Genomic DNA, 15858 nt, shown 5'->3' on the forward strand with positions numbered 1-15858 from the left:
GCGTATATAATAACAGAATATCGTCAACGAGTGTCAAATAGTTTCTTGAACGAGGAAAATCCGAGACCTTGCGCCGAACCAAACCAATATCACGCTAATTTCCATGATGAGCAGGGACTCGGACAGAGGGAGATACTCAACTCCTGAGGGGTCACCAATCTGGGAGTACTTCTCAACCGCATCTTGTAGGTCACGTATAAGAAGAATCCGCATTGACCCGAATTTAACCTGTCCGAAGACATATCCGTCAACTTATTATAAATGTGATATTCTCTGTCAATAGGCGCCATGTTATTTTTTGCCATTGGATTTGTGCCAGGATGGAATGCACCGACCCTAAACATGCTTCAGAAACCGGGCTCTCCAATAACCATCAATGGTTCGGACGTATCTAATATATCAGCCGCAATGGGTTTCGGTTACATGTTTGCTCCTACACTCACCGTACTGATCACTGACAAGCTTGGCAAGAAAAAGTCTCTTCTAATTACCATCGCAGTAACGAGCATCAACTGGGGGTTGATTGCAATCGCTCAAACCGTTAATGTGAGACATCTTTTCACCTGCCTCTGTACTCTGTCGCAATTGGGCCCTTATAGTATAGGAATTTCGATGACGAGAGAAACTCGAGATGTAAATCATTCCACTACCATTGCAGATTCTAATCGTGGCGAGATTCATCAGTGGTTTCGCGATGGGCATGATTCTGGGCATCGCACCGATGTACCTCGGGGAAGTAGCTTCAGTGAAAATTCGCGGAGCAATAGGAATGGTCTGCAGTGTGACGATGAACGCTGGCATACTATTCACCTTCGTTGTGGTACCGTACCTGTCCGTACGAATGGTAGCTTATATATCCCTGACCTTGATCACCTTGGCCGCGATGTGTATCCTGTTCATCCCCGAGTCTCCGTACTTTCTTGCAAGGGTTGGCAGGATCGCGGAAGCCGAGGTCGTTCTGGAAAAGCTTCGCGGTAAATCGGACGTGACAGAGGAACTGGATCTGATAAAGAATACCGTCACCGATATGGACAAAGGTGCGAAGAAGCTGAATAAGGGCAACGAGCCAAGGGCACCAAAGACATTTGGCATCTTCGAGCAAATAAAGCAAATCGTCACTGTACCTGGTAACCGAAAAGCATTTTTTATCAACTTGTTGGTTATGATATGGATGGAGTTCGGTGGTTACATCGTTATCATGATATTTTGCACGTTTCTATTCGATGCGATGCACTCTAAGATTTCCTCCTATACGTCGACGATCATTCTCAGTGCGTGTCAACTCGTTTCCAATGTCTTCACGGCCTTCGTGATAGACAGAGTCGGGCGCAGGCCTCTGATCGGTATTTCAGGGGTTTTAAGCGGCGCTTGCCTCATGATCATCACTGTGTACTATTTCCTGATGGAATACACTGGAATAGACTCCTCTCCGTACTCAACTTTGGCCGTTTGCGCGATGTACGTCAACATAATCGTGTTGAGCATCGGTCTGGTACCACTGCAGACGATCCTCATGAGCGAGACAATTGCTTCTGAAGTTAAAACGCTGGTGAGCAACATAACCATCTCGATGGGCGGCCTACTCGGTTCCGCTGCGATGATGTTTTACAAACAGACTTCGGAAATCTGGGGATTAGGCAACTCTGTGCCTTTCTTTGTCTTTACCATCACTACTTGGTTCAGCACGATGGCCATCATGATGTTGCTACCCGAAACGAAAGGCAAGACTTTCTTGGAGATACAGAGAATACTTAACAAATAACAAATAATCATGAATGAGTCATAGATATGAAGCTGGTGCTCCCGATCGTTCAAAGTTGAAATTGTTTGTAAGTTATCGTGTTATTATAAGATTATAAGACTGTAAGTGAACTTGCTGAGTGAAACTATACCGTGATTAATTGCTGAATTTCTGGTTGAACATCTTGCACTAGTGTTTGATCGTTGAACCGCAAGAATGTAAACCATTCGTACGCTCTGACGCTGTGTGAAATGAAGGATCAGCGTAACAAATAACAAAGAGACACGTGCCTACGCTGATAACATCAGAAATAAAGCACCGTCATCATCGATAGTGAAGAGTCATGTTCTGTTTCCACAAGTTAGTCCGAAATACGTATAAATGAGATAATAGCACGAGCGTAAAAGTCCTGTACATACATATAAAATTTGTGTGCAAAAAAAAAAAATAAGAACATTCATGATTTAAAAAACATATTCACATTTTTCCCTTTGTCATTCTCTCCCAAGGCCGTGATATGAGCACGCTGTGCAAATCACACATGTATGACACAGAATAAAGTACACGTGATGGTCCTAGAAACCTATAATATACGATTTTATTGATCAAAATATGCTGGATTTACTGATCACGTCCTCGTAATGATACTGATTTCATTTTCTGATCGACAACTAGATTAGAAGGCGCTATGTGGCTAGCACTCGGTGGTGCAATGAAAGTAATTCCGTAGGCTTGTTCACATAAGTTTCATTTCCAAACAATAAGAATACTACGTCATTCACCGGTGATGTATACATTACGAATTAATGGATGAAACGCAAGATCTAAGGAGTGCCACGTACATCCACAGGTGCCATCCCATAAATTCTTAGTAAATTCCAAAATACACAACTTGATCTTATCACCACTACGTAATAACCACAATGGAATACTCCTGCCGACTGAGGTGAGGGACGCAATAGTAATTGGTTAGGTCTTCAAAAAATTTACTTCATCTCAGAATATTGCTAACGACAACACACGATGGGCAAGGATTCCGAGAAAGGAAAGTACGCCTCTCCAGAGGGCTCGCACATCTGGGAATACATCATTTGTGCTTTCAGTGAGTAGCATTCATTCATTTTTGTTCCACATTACGTCAGAAACCAATTTATAAACATGTACTCAACCACTCTATGTATACCTTTCTTGCAGTTGCGACGTTGGCTTTCGTCTTTGGCCAAATGATGGGATGGAATGCGCCCAGCGTGGTGGAACTCAGGGCTCGAAATTCGACATTCCAAATGACAGATGAACAGGAATCCACTTTGGGGGCATCAGTGGCGATAGGTCAATCAATAGCACCTCCATTCGGCATATTCATATTCGGCAGTATCGGCAGTAAAACTGGTATACTAATTTCTGCGATTCCACTAGCCGTGAGCTGGATGGTGATTCTACTGGCCAAAAATATTACGGTGAGTATTTCCAGTCCACTGTCAATAACGTGGCAATCTATTTTAGTCACGAGCTAATAATAAATAGTAATTCTTGTGCGCCAGGTCTTAATTGTGGCAAGGATAATGAGTGGATTCGGGGTGGGTCTATCGATGTGCGTGGTTCCCATGTACACCGGTGAAGTTTTATCGAAACATTTACGCGGCACGCAGGGCACCATCACAATAGTCATGTACAACGTTGGGATGCTCTTCATTCTCGCAACCGGACCACACTTTGGAATTCAAATCTCGGCATTGATCGGCCTTATTTTGACTATAGCCTTCTTGGTTAGTTTCTGGTTTGCCCCGGAGTCCCCGTACTTTCTCGTCAAAGTTGGCAAGATTGAGGCAGCTGAAGCAGCCCTCGAAAAACTTCGCGGGAAAACGGACGTGACGGATGAGATTGCACTGATCAAAGCCACGATCGAGCATAAGGGAAAGACTTTGCGAGAAACAAACGTACGTGAGAAAAGTGTTTCTTCGAAAAAATTGAATGCGTTTCGGCAACTTTTCACAATTCGTGGGAATATCAAGGCGTTCGGTATTTCGATGACATTGTCGATAATGGCGCACTTCTCTGGAATTTCGGGGTTAATAAACTACTGTAACTATATTTTCACGGACATGGGTTCTAAGATGGATGTGAAAAATAGCGTAACATTGTTTGGTGTTATTCAAGTAATCAGCGGCATCGTAACTATAGCCATCGTCAATAGGATCGGGCGCAGGCCAATACTCTTTATCTCAGCCGCAATAAGCTCATTTTCTCTTCTTGTAATCGCCGGTTACTTTTTTCTCTTGGATCACATGGGACTGGACATGAAGCCATACTATATAATCCCGTTCGGCACTGTCTTCATCTACGTGATGGCTGTGAACGTCAGTGCCATCACTGTTCCCGGGATCATAATATCCGAGATATTCGCCACTGACGTCAAATCACTCGCCTCCTGCTTGTACGCCATGTTAGGTGGAATGATGGCATTTATTTCTCTCAAAGCCTACATGTTCATTTATAAGACTTTGGATCTGGGTCAGTCAGTGCCATTTTTCATTTACGCGTTGATGACAATCATCTGCTTAATACCTCTTGTGCGTCTGCTTCCCGAAACGAGAGGCAAGACTTTCTTAGAAATCCAAAAGAAACTGAACGCTTAATTCACCCGATGAATGACAACAAATAACAGTGACCGAAGCAGGTTTCCTCGCTTTACAATGTATCAGCTGTACCTCGGAGTTCGTAATTATACGAAATTCACGATCGATCTGAAATAATATATTCGTTCACGCTGGAATGTATGATATCCTATGATTGAAACGACATCGACGGGCAATGTGAATTAATATTTGAAACAGAACTACGCCATTCCATTCGTCAAATTGTTAATACAAGCAATTGTGACCGGAGTGAAAAGAGGCCTAATAACAGATGAAATTACACATCAGTGCAAGCTCTATATCTCAGGTCAAGGAAACAGCCCTGGAAGTTTAAGCAAAATCCATGATCGAGAGACATGTCACTCTCCTTGCGAGTTGACTTGGTTTTTACTTTCAATAAACTTGAAGCCTATTTGCCTCACTATTTTTATTTTCTTAATACCTGAGTCCTCTTCCAAGTATCTCTCCTGTTTCCTCCCTTCCCTCGACTCGCTCATCTGCTATGACAGCTGAAATAGCGAAAGGAATTTCAAAATTCATCGTCGATGTTAACCACGAGCCATAGGTTCGTGCGGTCTGAAAGCACGCTGTGAATTCCCATAGAGTGCGACATCGCTTTGCGTTATTTTCGAGGTATTCGGTCTTCCGCTGTGTAGGCGCGCGGCGAAATCCGCAGAGCGGAGAGAAAGGTCGAAGTTCGGAACAGCGGTTGGAGATGGCGGAGATATTGCTGGAGGATGAGTGCTATCTCGAGCATGGAACGGGAAGCAAGCATCGTTTTCACCGAAAACCTCAGCCCACTAGAAACCTCTCGATCAAAACAGCGAGCAGGGATATATAGTTTCGAGTGCTCCGGGCTTCCCAAGCTAGTTAACCCATAACTCGGCGAAACGTGACGCCGTAAAACAGAACGCTAAGCGTTCCGACGGCCCTGTGCTACTTTTATAGCTCGCCTCGCCATTTCCGGGTTGTTCTTTATACACGGAGCGCGGCCGAAGTCTGTTAAAAAAGAGGCGAAAAGTACAGTGCGAAGAAAGCAGAGGGAGCAAAAATTTTCCCCATTTATTGCCCTGAAATAAATGCATCAACGGAATAGGCCCGCGAAGCTCTAAATCCGTCGAGCGCAAACTCGGCTAGAGCGTATAGTATAAAAGTTTCCCGACTTAACAGCTGAGAAACGCTATTCAGTCTTGCAGAAATTGCTATTGGCAGAACCATTAGAGGCTGAAATTAGTTTTGCGATCCTAGATATCGCCCCCGTGGTACTTACGATCTGCAGACCCCGACACGGACCACTTATCTCACTTTATATCGCGAATTAATCTCCTACTCAATCTCAAACCGCGGCTCCGGCCGCAACTTCGGGGTCACTTTTGTCCCCACGCTGCAACTGCCTCGAACGACATACTCCTCCTTTACACAAATAAGCATTTTGGATGTTTCGGGGTATTCGCTACTTTGAATTTCTATCTTTCGTTATGTTCTCGTGCGATAACGTGACCAAAATGGCGTAGAAGACGAGCGGTCAACCGATCGTTGAAGATTAATTGGTGCCAGCTGTTGGACCGTCGTTTGACACATCCTAGAACGACACTAAATAAGACCGTATGAAATATGTCCGCGATGTATACCCAAGGCTGAGAGTAAAAATTCCGTTTTCAAATTCTCCTGCACCGTGTGGCGTGTTCGCAGTCCGTAAGAAATGATAACACACGGGAAGCACGGTGCTGAATGTAGCGATGTACGATCCGCGAGATATTTATGCCCGTGGTTGGCGTGATCGCGAAGCATACCGCCACCAGAACTCTATGAGGCAGGTACAACATCCGTGCTCATAAATCAACGGATTACCATCGGATTGAGTAATTTGACTCTAATTGCACGCAGCCGATTCACCTGCAGCACCGTCCAATTCTTCGCCATATTCATGCTGCACGTTCCTGCGTGGGAAAGACGCCGACGGAGAATGCATGTTACACGAATCAGTACCAGAACGCGATTGTAGATTGTTCAAAGGAAAATCAAACAGGGATGTGTTCGAATAAAATACCTAATTTTGAACGAGCGGTATAAAGCGTGCAAAACTGAGCTTTGCTCAAGTAGCGGATAATCCGTGAAACGCTGGTAATATTAAATATTATTTTGCCGTTATATAAAGACAAATCGTGAAATTTTCTTAACCTGTAGACTATTCAAGACACGTGTCTACATGTACTCTTGAATCGCAGCCAATTTTGAATAACTATAATTTATATAGAATAAATTTTCGCGCACTAAAAATGAGTGAGTCGTTCGTTCTATTTCCATTCAACGTTGTTAGAAAATTTCAAAAATTTATTCGCATATTTATTTCAGGGAAACTCTATCGATAATCATCGATTCTGTCCATAACAGTCGTACCATCGCATGAGATATTAGAACAGGCTCGACAATTGTTTCCAGACATTGTTGCTAACGAGGAGAGGTTACGCAATGGAACGAGCTGATTTCTGTAAATAAAATTTTTAAACACTCTCGGGCGCAAATAAAGAGACCCGCGTTCCAACGTTTCACCGAATGGACATTTCTTGCTGAGGAAAAAAAATATTGAAAACTTGACGTTGTTCGAAATGAAAATGCAAAATTATTTCTGTACAGATAAATTTGCACAATATCGATTAGGACATTTTGCCGACAAGATTGCATCTTCAGTCGATGATTATTATTTTATGCCCGTTGTGTTGTTGCAATCACTACGAATACAAATGCTTGTATCCTATAGGACAAGCAGATATTATAGTTTGTTCCTTAAATATCTATGGTACCTACATTGGGTGTAAAATATGAAGATAACATTAAGAAGTTGAAAGAAATTACCAGCACGTTTTGAGAAGACTCTCAGAAAAATAGAACATTTTTCGAAATATATCGAAAACAAGTTTCCAATTTTATTTCTTCTCGCAAACAAATGGCTGTTCAGTAAATCGTCCAAACGCGGGTCTCTTTATTCTTGCCTATAATATGTCAGAATCTCTTTGTTGAAACCGCTCTGTGCCATTCCGTGACCGTTCCCTGTTTAGCTTGAGTATGGTAAAAACCATTACGCCCATAAGACAAGAGAAACATTTGCTGCAGCAGCCGGAAGATCTTGAAGAGAGCGAAAAATTAGGGCAAGAGTGATGTTCGAACTTCGCATGTGCAGGGTTTGTTCGGGCGGTAAAGGAATAAATTCGGTTAACGAAAGGAACTCGTACCGTTTGGTGAAACTAACGTTGAACTAAGACAATTACACGTAATTCCTATTTGTCGCCAAGTAACCTGTGAGTGAGCAACTTTATGCGGTAAGAATACGGGGAGTTTAACCGAACAAACTGGGTCAGCTCCATGGAGAGAAGTTCGGGAACGACGAAAGACCCGCGATCTATATCTGCTTCTCGATGCCTATGTACGTAGGTATATGTATGCAAGGGTGGCAAGGATGGCCGTTGAACAGCTTCGTTATCAGCGTGGTTACCAAACAAATTTCAAAGGACGGCATCCCGCACCTCCCAAAGGGACTCGTACTTCGTTTATACCCAAAAATCAGAGACAGAGATACGAAGTAAATTTTTCATTATTCCTTTGGCTCCAGACATCCATACGGAATCTGGTCGAAGCGATTTTCGTTGCCTACAAAATAGGTGACTACAGAAATTGGCGAACCCGTTCGAATAATATTTATCGTATTCTTGAGAGACCCGATTTTTGTTTATCAGCTTAAAACGGAAACAAGATTGTCTCTCTGTTTTCTATAGAGATCATGATAATACTGCTGAATCGGGATTTCCATGTTTGCCTAATTAAAGTATCCCTTAAGACCGTAGTTGTTTGTTAGAAAATATGCGAAATTGAAACAGTAGCGTGAACGCTCACGTGGCGTAAATCCAACAGTGAGCAGCGCGTCAGAAAGGTAAATATGGAAACAAAAATCACCCAATAATAATCTTAATTCATACAGATAACACAAACACACATGCGTGTAGTTCATTATACAAGCGCACAAATTATTGCGATAGCGAGGAACAGGAGTTGCATTTTTCTTTCACATGATTACAATGAACTTCTGCACAAATATAAATATTTCGTTCGATATATTTGCAGTCTGTAATTGTAGATAATTAGCACTACAATTCGTACTTTTAAGACCTTATCGCGTCTTTCTCATTCTGCGGATGGTTGCGAATTCATTATACTTGGCTTGAGAATATTTGAATCTACTTCTTTCGTCAAAAATTTCAAATTTCATCTAATATTGAGTTACGATTAATCCACGTTAGTTCGATCATCTTTACTCTAAGCCGCAGAATGTTATTTTTCTTTCTGTTTTGCTGCGTTCAGCGCTATTTTTACTTCCAGAAAACTAATGCGCCGCTTCTAAGCAAGTAAACAGTGTGCTTTAATTAGTGAATGAAATGTAAAAAATTAAGAACACACTAAGCTTGACGGGCGAGTAAACGTTATAATTTTTTGTCAGAAGGTCGTCTTTCACATTGTGTAAATTTCGGAGATAAAACAAATTATTCAAGATAATACTCCGGGCATTTCGGCTGATTCAACAACGAAATTGCGAACGCTTCGCGAACTGGAGCACTGGTTGGATCCGCGATTCAAACACAAGACCGTCGAAAATGGGAAAAGACGCCGAAAGAGGAAAATACGCTTCTCCCGAGGGCTCGCGGACCTGGGAATACCTCATCACTTTTTCATGTGAGTGCAACGCGTTGATGGGAAGTTTTGAAATTGACCGATGAACGCCAACTATCCTAGTGAAAATTCCGTTTGGCGCTGACGAAAGCGTACAAAATTGTCAACCAGGGATATTAATTTTCTCAACTGTTGTCTGCAGGTGGGATCGGACTATCCTGCATTGGAAATCTGCAAGGATGGAGTTCGCCCACCATCACCGAGCTCAAGAGCCCGAATTCCCGAATCCAGATCACGAACCCGGCTAGCCAGTTATCATGGCTGGCGGCCGCGCTATCCACGGGACACATGGCCGCGCCCATATTCAGCCTCTTACTCATCGACAGGATCGGAAGGAAGAACAGTTTCCTGCTTTCCGCAGCGCCGCTGGTCCTCAGCTGGGCGCTGATTGTGGGGGCTGAACACATAAATGTGAGATTCGATTGAATTATGCTTTGAGAAGGAGGCAGAGAAAAGATCGGTTTTTTGAGATACGTAGATACAATATTCGAACAGTGTTTTTTAACGATACCTGTTTTACTGAATTTTTCTAGTTACTGTAACAAATGAAATTTTTCTCGATGCAAGAAGTTAAAAATACGACGCTTATTCCGCTTGAAATTGTTTCAAACTTTTTTATTTCGAAATCACCGACAGAAGTCCCAAATTATTTAAGTTTGAACGGGATTGATATTTTGTTCTTGCAATATTCGTTCAGCTGAACGTTCCGATCCTTACATCCATTACGTAGATTACACGCGCCATTTCTCTCATACCGCAGGTACTCATCGCGGCAAGAGTGTTGGCTGGTTTCTCCATGGGCTTGATGATGTGCGTCTATCCGGTGTACTTCGGGGAAATTTTTTCGACGGAGTTGCGCGGTTTCTTGATGTGCATAACTATAGCTGCATACAACTTTGGGGTGCTCGCCATGTTCGCGGTGGCCCCGTACCTCGGCATTCGAACAACGGGAATCATCTGCATGACCATAGCAGTAACCTTCCTGATTACCTTCTGGTTCATGCCCGAGTCGCCGTACTTCCTCATGATGGTCGGCAAGACGGATCAGGCCGAATCTGCACTCGAAAAGCTCAGGGGCAAAACGGACGTCTCGGACGAGCTTGAACTGGTCAAGGCCACCCTTCGCGAAAAGGGAAAGTCTCTGCTGGGTAGCAATGGTGCCGAAAAGAACGAAATGGAACCGGGGATGCTGAACACTCTCAAGCGACTTTTCACCACTCGTGGAAACCTCAAAGCGTTAATAATCACAATGTTGATCGCGTTGTTATCGCATTGCTGCGGATTTGGTTCACTCATGGCGTACTGCCACGTAATATTCACGGACATGAACGCTGGTATCGATGTTCAAATAACCACAATATTTTTTAGTTTACTTCAGCTGATTGCTTCTGTCGTTGGCACCATTTTCGTGGAGAAGGCCGGACGTAGGACCTTCATATTGGGCGCAGGCGTGTTGGCAGGATTTTTACTCACCATCGTCGCCGGGTATTTCTTCCTGATGGAACATACAACGGTCGACGTAAGCGCGTTCGCTTTGTTCGCGGTCTTCGTCATCTATAATTTCATCTTCGTGGCGCACATCGGAATACTGATGGTACCTGGGATCATAGCATCCGAGATATTCTCATCAGATATTAAAGTGCTGGCCTCCTGCATCAGCGGGATATTCGGCAGCGCGGTGGGAGTCGTCTCTACTAAATATTATTTCTTAATGGCCAAGTCTTGGGGTTTTGGACATTCGGTCCCGTTCTTCATATACGCGATAGTGACGTGGCTCAGCACGGCATGCATTGGGTATTTGCTTCCCGAAACGAAGGGCAAAACTCTGTACGAGATCCAAAAGATCCTGAACGCCTGATCAACGCTAGGCTTAAGTTCACATGGGAGGTACAACCATTTATGCAAATTAACTTATGCTCTGACTGTAAGCCATACGTCGGCTTTAACCTGGCGTCAATGTCATCAGTAATAATTAAAAAAATATTTCACAGAAATCGATTTCTTTGAATTTTTTATGATTATAAAACGTCACTCGTCGTTCGGTTGACTATTAACGGAATCCCTGTTACAGCAATTCAAACAAGTTGATTCCAGATAAGGCGACATCGGCTGTGTGTTGCTTTTCAACAATGTAAAGAGTATTTTGAATAGATAACAAGAGTGTGCGATAAGAAATTAAAATTCGAATGTTCACTGTCGACAGGAATGTAATTAGGAGTTATTTTTTCTTACAGATTCTTTCATAACAAACATGAAAATATTTTTTGCCTTGAACTTCCCCGCGCCTCGTTCCAAGTCTTTATTTAACGTAAATGTGATGTCATAAAGACTTATCATTTTTTATCAAGTTTTATACCGGGAGTTTTCGGTGTAATCGTGATACGAACGATGTTTCGGCAGCGAATAGGCAACCGATGTTCTATCGTGCATAAAGTAAGTACCTAAAATGTAACTATGGTCTTCTATCTGCCTGCATATCATCGCGCTGGGACATTTCACCAGCAGCTACAAGTTTTGGGAACGAACGTGGGAACGTGGCTAACTAATATAACGGCAGGAACTGCAGGCTGTCAGCAAGTTGCTTCAGGTCAATTTTTATGCAAGCTGTGAAGCTGCCAGGAATCGATGTACCGAAAAAATACAACGAAAGAAATCTTTCAAAACGTGGTATAGCCCACTTGGAGTAACGCATTATTGTGCAACCAAATGTCACTGCGCCGTATTTTGGTTTCCAATATAAGATCCACCTGCGATACGGAAATCACAATTCGAAGCAAACAAAATCCTCTAGGAAGTCCCCGGAACCCTGAACCATGCATTATAATTCAAATATGAGGAATCCATTAATTCCAGTATGATCGTGCCATAAATTTCGAGAGCAGAGCTAATTACACATTACAATCTTATCACATGTACTTCTCATCAGCAGCTGCGGCACAATACTACCTGCATAAAACAAGCTGTTGCTACATATATACTTCAACAACAGGCAGACAGTGACTCGAAGAGTTGCCTTGAAGGGATTCATACTCTGCAATTGGAATTAACGAAGACCATACGGGAATGGCCAAAGATGTCAAAAAGACCAAGTACGCTTCTCCGGAGGGCTCGCAAAAGTGGGAATATCTCTGCGCGTTTTTCTGTGTGTGATAATCTTCGAGTCTAATCCACAGTGAATTGGTCTCCCACAGCTGTCTCATAATCGTGTTATAATTACCAGGCGCGATCAGCACAGCCTGCACCGGTAGCGTCCTAGGATGGAATTCGCCCACTTTAACCGAATTCGAGGCAGCAAATTCGCCGTTCTCGTTGAGTGTCCCGGAGGTGTCGACCCTGTCAGCCGCACCGTCATTCGGCAACGCAGTCTCTCCGATATTCTGCGTTCTCACCATAAACAGGATTGGCCGAAGAAATAGCCTCCTGCTTTCCATGATCCCAATGACCGTTAGCTGGGGTCTAATTCTCATCGCTGAAGACGCCAGGGTCAGTATTGCTCGAATTATCATGTATTTTACATTATACCGAGAGGATATGGTGGCATTTAGCAGAAAGATCGTCCGAACGCGTATGCGGAAGCTTTGTCGGATTTTCATCTGCCAAAGACGCTGCGTCGAACACAACTTACGGACTTTCCGTTGGAAACGCAAGTTTTCTTTATTTCTATCTTGACCTTGCAGGTTCTGATCGCGGCAAGAATAATCGCCGGATTCGCATCGGGCGTAATATTTTACACGGTTCCAATATACAAGGGGGAAATTCTCTCGTCGCACTTGCGCGGACCTCTGTCATCCGTCGGCAGCATTACGTACAATATGGGCAATGTCTTCATGTTCGCGGTGGGTCCACATCTCGGGTTCCGAATCACGGCAGGCGTCTGCATGGCCGTGGGAATCTGCCTCCTGATTTCCTTCTGGGTCATCCCCGAGTCACCCTACTTCCTCATGATGGTCGGCAAGGAGGATCAGGCCGAAGGTGCGCTCGAAAAGCTTCGGGGCAAACCGGACGTCTCGGACGAGCTTGAGCAGATCAAAACTACCCTCCGCGAGAAGGGAAAGACTTTGATGAAATCGGAGAAAACAAGAAGCGAAGTACATCCGAAGAAGTGGAGCGATGCTCTCGTACAGCTCTTCACGATACGCGGCAACATAAGAGCCTTTTTCATCATAGTCATATTCTCCGTAATGATACAGTTCTCCGGTCTGGGTAAAATCATTACCTACGGCCATATTATATTCAAGGATATGGGCTCTCCCATTGAACCGGCCACAAGTACGACGATATTCGCCGTACTTCAATTGGTTTGCAACGTGTTGGGATTCGGGACGGTCACCAGATTCGGCCGCAGGCAGCTCGTCTTATTCTCGGGAGTATTATCCGGTATTTGCCTCATGATTATCGCCACTTACTTTTATCTCATAGAGCACACGGACATCGACGTTAAACGATTCGCTGTCATCCCTTTCTGCACCGTGTTTATTTTTATCCTAGTGCTAACTACCGGTTTCAATGTCGCATACGGTGTCATAATCACTGAAATATTTTCCACTGACATCAAGGCACTGGCTCTCTGCATTATAACAATATTCAGCAGTAGCATAAGCATGTTTTCCATCAAGTATTATTTACTAATGGTCAAGTCCTGGGGCTTTGGACATTCAGTACCGTTCTTTATTTTCACGATCTCAATGTGGCTCGGTACCGCCCTCCTCTCGTGGTTGCTCCCTGAGACCAAAGGCAAGACCCTTCTAGAGATTCAAAGGAAACTCAACGACTGATAAACACGTCGACTAATAAACTCATAAATAATTTATTCGATAACCAACGTTTGATAAGGTAATGAAAATTAAATACTTTTCTGAACGCAAAACACTTGGAAGATTTGATATGTGAAAGACTGTTTGCGACGACGATTGGATAATCACGTGCAGTTATGACTGACAGTGAATTTTATAATTTTTTTAATTATTTGAGAAGATGCATTTTTGCCTTGTGTTTTAGTAAGTAATAAAAACTCTGAAAGACTTTCGAATATAAGAACATAATAGGACACGTATTTCCTTGGAATAAACCAATGCCTAGCTATGTGGTTTAATTTTTTGTAATACTAGTTCACTAGTTGTATCATTTGTATCTGATATATATGTGAATAATCGATAAGATCAAGGTTTTGTTTTCCTTTATTTTTCCATATTAGCGAAAGCACGACGAGGGCACCTTATTTTCATCTTCACAACAGAACTTACTTCACTAACTGCAAACAGTTGTACAGTTTTTGATTACTACTCTCCTTACTGGCTGTCTGTCAAAAATTTGCCTCAAAGTTCCCATTTGCTAAAAGTTTCCGGTACCCTATATGACTTAATCTCAAATTTACTATTTTTTAATCGGTGATTAACCACTTGATTAAATGCCAAAGCGTCATAACGACATCAAGCGCGCCCGTGACATTAGTGCCAGAAATCGCGAAATGGCGTTATGAAATAATTCAATGTTTTTGGTGTCTCGGAGAGATATTTATTTTTAAAAGCATGGGTTTTAATTATATTTGATGTCAACGAATCCGATTACGACCATAAAAATTTTTTTTCCGCGCAATCAAACACTTCTGAACCCTCGAAGTTGACAAATTTTTAATCGTTTTTTCAAAAGGCGTCATAGAACAAACTATCTTTTTTATTCGGGATGCATTTTTCCTTCGAAAAACACTGAAATATACTATTTTCGAGTTCAAATCCGCAATTTAAAAAATTACCGAGTTAATGTGATTTATTTTACACACTAGGAAGAGTCTTGTTACAGTGAACAGGACTTATGTACTATTAACAAATCGTATATTTGCATATATTTATACAGTATATATTATATAATTGAGTATAATAAATATTTACCGCGCATTTGTATATACTTCTTTGTGTGAAATGAAGATTTGTTAATAGTTAATGAGTCATCTATTTCGTTAGAAACAGTATCCTGTTACATAGAACAACCGAACACAATGTTCAACTACTTAAATATTGGTACCGGATGAATATTTATTAATAATTAATCAATGATCCGTTTCATTGAAAATCCTATTTAGTGATGTACTTGTTGCCTAGTTACCGTAGTACGAATACATCCGCTGTCACTTTTTGCAAACCAACTCACTCTGAAACGATCAAAAAGCGCACGTCGTTCTTGGGGCATGAACATTACCCATTGTACCCTGTGTTTGAATCGAATCGGTGAGACGAACGTCCGAAAGTCCCTGTGTGGTCGGAAATAAATCTTGTATCGCATGCACCTAACGTTAAACATAATTTCGCATACCCATGTCAGGAATTTATGAATAAAAACACACTGCACTAACATTTGAGTGTTGGAAGAAGCTCGGATAAGCCCCAAGATTGTAATATCAGCTCCATAACATTACTGTTGCACTGTCGAACTGGCTTTTATTATACATCAACCGCTCGGCCTACAAATTGCGTGCAAAATGTAAAGAACGTGCTTGAAACGTGCGGTTGGTGGGTTTATGAACTTCGAATCTTCCAACAAGATTTTTCAACTTTTAATAAATCTTCATTTGGGATAAAATGGTGTGAAATTCCTTGCAATTAGTGCTAATTTTTTAGCGAAAGAATAAAAATGGAATCCATTCTTGGTTTATCTCCCACAATTTTAAAGTATGTTTCAATAATTAATAGACGTATTTTAGAGAGAGGTTAGTATTCTATTTGCCTCAAGTACTGTAAAATTTCGATTGCAGTTGTAACAACA

At 42.3% G+C, this 15858-nt stretch overlaps 4 protein-coding genes across 5 annotated transcripts in view; all 4 read left to right on the top strand.

Moving 5' to 3' along the window:
* Positions 1–15858, top strand: part of LOC124177511 (sugar transporter ERD6-like 4) — a 17059-nt gene continuing 1201 nt past the window's right edge. Inside the window, exons 1-3 of the mRNA XM_046559931.1 lie at positions 1–185; positions 284–546; positions 659–2152. Of these exons, the coding sequence (XP_046415887.1) occupies positions 104–185; positions 284–546; positions 659–1762 (1449 nt within the window). The 5' untranslated portion in view covers positions 1–103 and the 3' untranslated portion in view covers positions 1763–2152. The remainder of the gene's footprint in view (positions 186–283; positions 547–658; positions 2153–15858) is intronic.
* Positions 2722–4801, top strand: LOC124177515 (facilitated trehalose transporter Tret1-2 homolog). The gene is made up of 3 exons (XM_046559937.1): positions 2722–2843; positions 2936–3198; positions 3283–4801. The coding sequence occupies exons 1-3, from the start codon at positions 2765–2767 to the stop codon at positions 4375–4377; spliced, it is 1437 nt and encodes a 478-aa protein (XP_046415893.1). The 5' UTR covers positions 2722–2764; the 3' UTR covers positions 4378–4801.
* Positions 8959–11261, top strand: LOC124177512 (facilitated trehalose transporter Tret1-like). Its single transcript, XM_046559932.1, has 3 exons — positions 8959–9102; positions 9242–9510; positions 9860–11261. Exons 1-3 carry the CDS (start codon positions 9024–9026, stop codon positions 10955–10957), a joined length of 1446 nt encoding a protein of 481 aa, XP_046415888.1. The 5' UTR covers positions 8959–9023; the 3' UTR covers positions 10958–11261.
* LOC124177513 (facilitated trehalose transporter Tret1-like) lies at positions 12066–14928 on the top strand. Of its 2 annotated transcripts, none has more exons than XM_046559934.1 (3): positions 12066–12241; positions 12320–12582; positions 12777–14928. In XM_046559934.1, the coding sequence occupies exons 1-3, from the start codon at positions 12163–12165 to the stop codon at positions 13872–13874; spliced, it is 1440 nt and encodes a 479-aa protein (XP_046415890.1). In that variant the 5' UTR covers positions 12066–12162; the 3' UTR covers positions 13875–14928. The 2 variants fall into 2 exon arrangements, with proteins under 2 accessions (XP_046415890.1, XP_046415891.1); XM_046559935.1 differs by having other exon boundaries at positions 12070–12188.

Source organism: Neodiprion fabricii, chromosome 3 (genome assembly GCF_021155785.1).
Source record: "Neodiprion fabricii isolate iyNeoFabr1 chromosome 3, iyNeoFabr1.1, whole genome shotgun sequence".
In the NCBI taxonomy this organism is placed as follows: domain Eukaryota; kingdom Metazoa; phylum Arthropoda; class Insecta; order Hymenoptera; family Diprionidae; genus Neodiprion; species Neodiprion fabricii.

Bases quoted from the DNA above. Each gene is read 5' to 3' on its own strand.
- LOC124177513 (XM_046559934.1), top strand. From the start codon at position 12,163: ATGGCCAAAGATGTCAAAAAGACCAAGTACGCTTCTCCGGAGGGCTCG. The intron at 12,242-12,319 runs GTGTGTGATAAT...TATAATTACCAG, and splicing joins ATATCTCTGCGCGTTTTTCT to GCGCGATCAGCACAGCCTGC. The intron at 12,583-12,776 runs GTCAGTATTGCT...TTGACCTTGCAG, and splicing joins TCATCGCTGAAGACGCCAGG to GTTCTGATCGCGGCAAGAAT.
- LOC124177515 (XM_046559937.1), top strand. From the start codon at position 2,765: ATGGGCAAGGATTCCGAGAAAGGAAAGTACGCCTCTCCAGAGGGCTCG. The intron at 2,844-2,935 runs GTGAGTAGCATT...CCTTTCTTGCAG, and splicing joins ATACATCATTTGTGCTTTCA to TTGCGACGTTGGCTTTCGTC. The intron at 3,199-3,282 runs GTGAGTATTTCC...CTTGTGCGCCAG, and splicing joins TACTGGCCAAAAATATTACG to GTCTTAATTGTGGCAAGGAT.
- LOC124177512 (XM_046559932.1), top strand. From the start codon at position 9,024: ATGGGAAAAGACGCCGAAAGAGGAAAATACGCTTCTCCCGAGGGCTCG. The intron at 9,103-9,241 runs GTGAGTGCAACG...TGTTGTCTGCAG, and splicing joins ATACCTCATCACTTTTTCAT to GTGGGATCGGACTATCCTGC. The intron at 9,511-9,859 runs GTGAGATTCGAT...CTCATACCGCAG, and splicing joins TGGGGGCTGAACACATAAAT to GTACTCATCGCGGCAAGAGT.